The sequence below is a fragment of the Bidens hawaiensis genome, unplaced genomic scaffold, assembly GCF_021521415.1.
Source record: "Bidens hawaiensis isolate Kalapana, Puna unplaced genomic scaffold, B.hawaiensis_p1.1 tig00006734_1, whole genome shotgun sequence".
Classification (NCBI taxonomy): Eukaryota; Viridiplantae; Streptophyta; class Magnoliopsida; order Asterales; family Asteraceae; genus Bidens; species Bidens hawaiensis.
In genome coordinates, this window is record NW_027491459.1 from 127,472 (window position 1) to 130,576 (window position 3,105).

General features: G+C 32.6%; 1 protein-coding gene across 1 annotated transcript; it reads right to left on the reverse strand.

The window, feature by feature from the left end:
- Positions 1 to 334: 334 nt before the first annotated feature.
- Positions 335 to 2,842, reverse strand: LOC143633423 (deSI-like protein At4g17486). Its single transcript, XM_077101741.1, has 3 exons — positions 2,291 to 2,842; positions 1,663 to 1,950; positions 335 to 729 (listed from the first exon to the last, which is right to left on the reverse strand). Exons 1-3 carry the CDS (start codon positions 2,421 to 2,423, stop codon positions 506 to 508), a joined length of 645 nt encoding a protein of 214 aa, XP_076957856.1. The 5' UTR covers positions 2,424 to 2,842; the 3' UTR covers positions 335 to 505.
- Positions 2,843 to 3,105: the final 263 nt, after the last annotated feature.

Below are 3,105 nucleotides of genomic sequence, written 5' to 3' on the forward strand. Positions count from 1 at the left end.
AATCAGTAAGAATTCATTACATTCTGAAAGGGAAAGAACATAACTAATGTACACATTGTTAGAAGACCCATCATTAAGAGCTTACCACTGTTTACTATGGTTGATAATATATATATATATATATATATTTAAATATTCAAATAATAATTTATAACTTTAATTTTGCATATCTTCTTGGACCAAGAAAATAACAATAAATACCCCATCACATGAGAGGACTCTCACCATGTAAATCCCAATGGCAATACCATAAAAATAATAAAATATTGACTCCCCATAACAATATGCTAGAAAGCAACTTAACTGCCATTTGAACTCTGACTAGATTCACATTCATTAATTATGGGGCTGCATATACATTCCACCTACTTCAAATCCAAAATTAAAACTGCCCCTTTTGTAAAACAAAGAAAAAAATAAACACATATCTTTATAACATATTCTTCAACTTCAACAAATTTATTATCATATGTATGCATTATTGTTCATCTTCAACAAATAAAGATTATTTTTTGTCACACTTATTGGTTGTTAACGGTTTCACATTTGTGTTTGTTGTTGATGAACTTGACGTACAAGACGATACTTGTGGTTGAGGTTTAGAAGTTGATGCAAACCGGTTTGAACGGGTTCCAAGCTTTTTATCAGTGTTGGAATCGTCTTCTGCTCGAACTTGTTTCACTTTTGTGTCGTTTAAGCTGGCAGGAAGGACGCAATTGCAAAGAAAACCTTCAAATTTCACAATGATTAAACAAATCATTAGTTGTAATCTATTGTTTTTAGCACGTGATAATAGAGCACCAAAAACTAATGAACAAACAAGATCCATAAATCCATATTTGTGTTTGTATCTTTAATGTAGATGTTTATTTAGCAGAAAAAGGTAATCTTGATTCAAGGGTTCTAATGATCATAAACATTGGATCACGCGGGGATTCGCCTCGGTCCACTAAAGTGTATCTAACTTGTTTGGTGGCTGGAGCACACGAACATGAACATGCATAAAGAAATTAATTAATGATGTTAACTCCAAATAATAGTAAAAAGGTATACATGCTACTCAAGAACACTGTCTAAATGTCTAATGACATTGTATTGATGATAGGAGGTTATAATGGTAATAATAAGAAATTTATGGGCAAATCATTGACTATATTAAGAGTCAAAAAAACAGAAACTGCCTATAATTTGTGAAAAATATTAATCTACTTTTTTAAATTTAAGGTAATCAGACTTGACCTCAAAAGTCAAAAGTCTTCTCTTAGCTCATGGAACAGAAACTATGAGCATATGCTAAGAAGCCTCCAAAATTGCATCATCTCAACACACTCTTAAAAGTCTTAATTGTCACATAATATATTCAAGTCCCAACATATTTTCACCTATTGGAAAATTATCAGGCTTCAATTTACAAATAACTTCTGTCAACAAGATTCTAAATAGTCAAATACCTTTGTGCAAACTATAATCAAGTCATGTTACAACTTAAAGTTGAAGTTTTCCTCTAAATTTCAAACTTCTAAGAAGGTGGTCCAAGTGACTTTCAAGGCAAGTTCAACCAAAAGTTGAGCCAATTTATAAATCTTGAAATGCACTCTTAACTATTAAACGAAATAAATCCGAGTGTGACTAATGAAAAAGATAAGAAATTTGGGATCTTACCAAGTCGAGCCAGTCTGTTGACCCAACTAGGAATCGGCTTTTTGGTCAACCTTAGACACATATCATTGCAGAAGTGATTACAATTTCTTGTAATGAGATTATAACTGTTTCCGGTGAACTCGGTTGCTAATGTTTCAATAAACGACCAAACTTCTAGTGGGCCGTAATCCGTTCGTCCAATCAAAATCGATTTCCTAAATGTGAATCCGGGGCACTTCCTAGGTTCCACTTCAAATATCCCGGTTGTCGAATGTTCATGTGCACCAAATGCATATTCTACACCATGAACTGCCACATAAAAAAAATTACACTTTGTTAAAATCTTGAATTCTTGATTATAACTACACCTCTCAGGCAGAATTTTACAGTTAAAAAAATGTAATCTTGCATTTTCTTGATAAATCATTCTTGCAAAAGTAAATTCTTTTTGAACAATTAATCAAATAACTAAGTTCTTATAGAATCATAATAATCGATAACATTACATAATCAATTCGATATTTGAGAGCTCAAATTGTTGCAATTAGTGAAAACAAAACACAAAGCTTGTAACTTTGCAATATTTATAAACTTTATAACAATTAAATGAAAGAACTAAATCAAGAAAACAGAATATGAAGAACACAACCTTGAACACCAGAGTGATAAACACCAAGACCAACCCAATAAGCATAACCATTAATGGGAGTAAGATCATACACATTCAAATACACAGGCACAGTCCCTGTCTTCTTCTTTCTAGGAATAATCATGCACAGCATCTTCTTGATCCCCGAAACCGAAACTGAAACCGAAACGAAATTCAAACACTTTCTATCATCATTTTCAAAATCCAAACAAACCCATTATAGAACACATCCAATCGCACAAAACCCACAAAGAATTCAGCAAAAAGATTGTTAATTTGAGACGGGTTTGGTGAAATTATCGAACTTTTTGGGTTTTTGAAAGAAACCCATTACGGTACGCCTTCATTTCCACAAATCCCACAAAAATATCTCGGTGGAAATCGAGAAATGAGGAGGTTTTAAGGTGGGTTGATTGGGATTCGAATTGGGGTTTGCTTTTTGTAATAGAAAATGGATTTTCATACTTTAATCAGCATATACATACATACATACAGTAGCCGATGTTGAGTTGAGAAGAAATTGGTGGAATTTAATTTGACTGCTTAGGTTACATCGGCGGCTATTATTATTAAATTACTTTAATTTGAAAAATCTATGATTAATTGATTTACTTTAACTATAACTTCAACGTATGTAAAGAAAGAATTGTTTAAGTACTTCATAGTTGTTGTAATGGAAGAGTATCGTCATCCCAACCATACAAGGTTCATAAACGCCTCTAAGTTAGTTCTAGTTCTGTGAAAAACCACCCGTCTGTAAACTCACTGGTGGTAAAACCCAGACGCTCTCAGGATTCGAACTGAAGATCATAAAA

What these genes read in the sequence shown, in the direction of transcription:
- LOC143633423 (XM_077101741.1), bottom strand. Translation starts at nt 2,423, where the DNA reads ATGCTGTGCATGATTATTCCTAGAAAGAAGAAGACAGGGACTGTGCCT. An exon ending in TTATCACTCTGGTGTTCAAG is followed by an intron (nt 1,951 to 2,290) that starts GTTGTGTTCTTC and finishes TTTATGTGGCAG; the next exon opens with TTCATGGTGTAGAATATGCA. An exon ending in CAACAGACTGGCTCGACTTG is followed by an intron (nt 730 to 1,662) that starts GTAAGATCCCAA and finishes TGAAATTTGAAG; the next exon opens with GTTTTCTTTGCAATTGCGTC.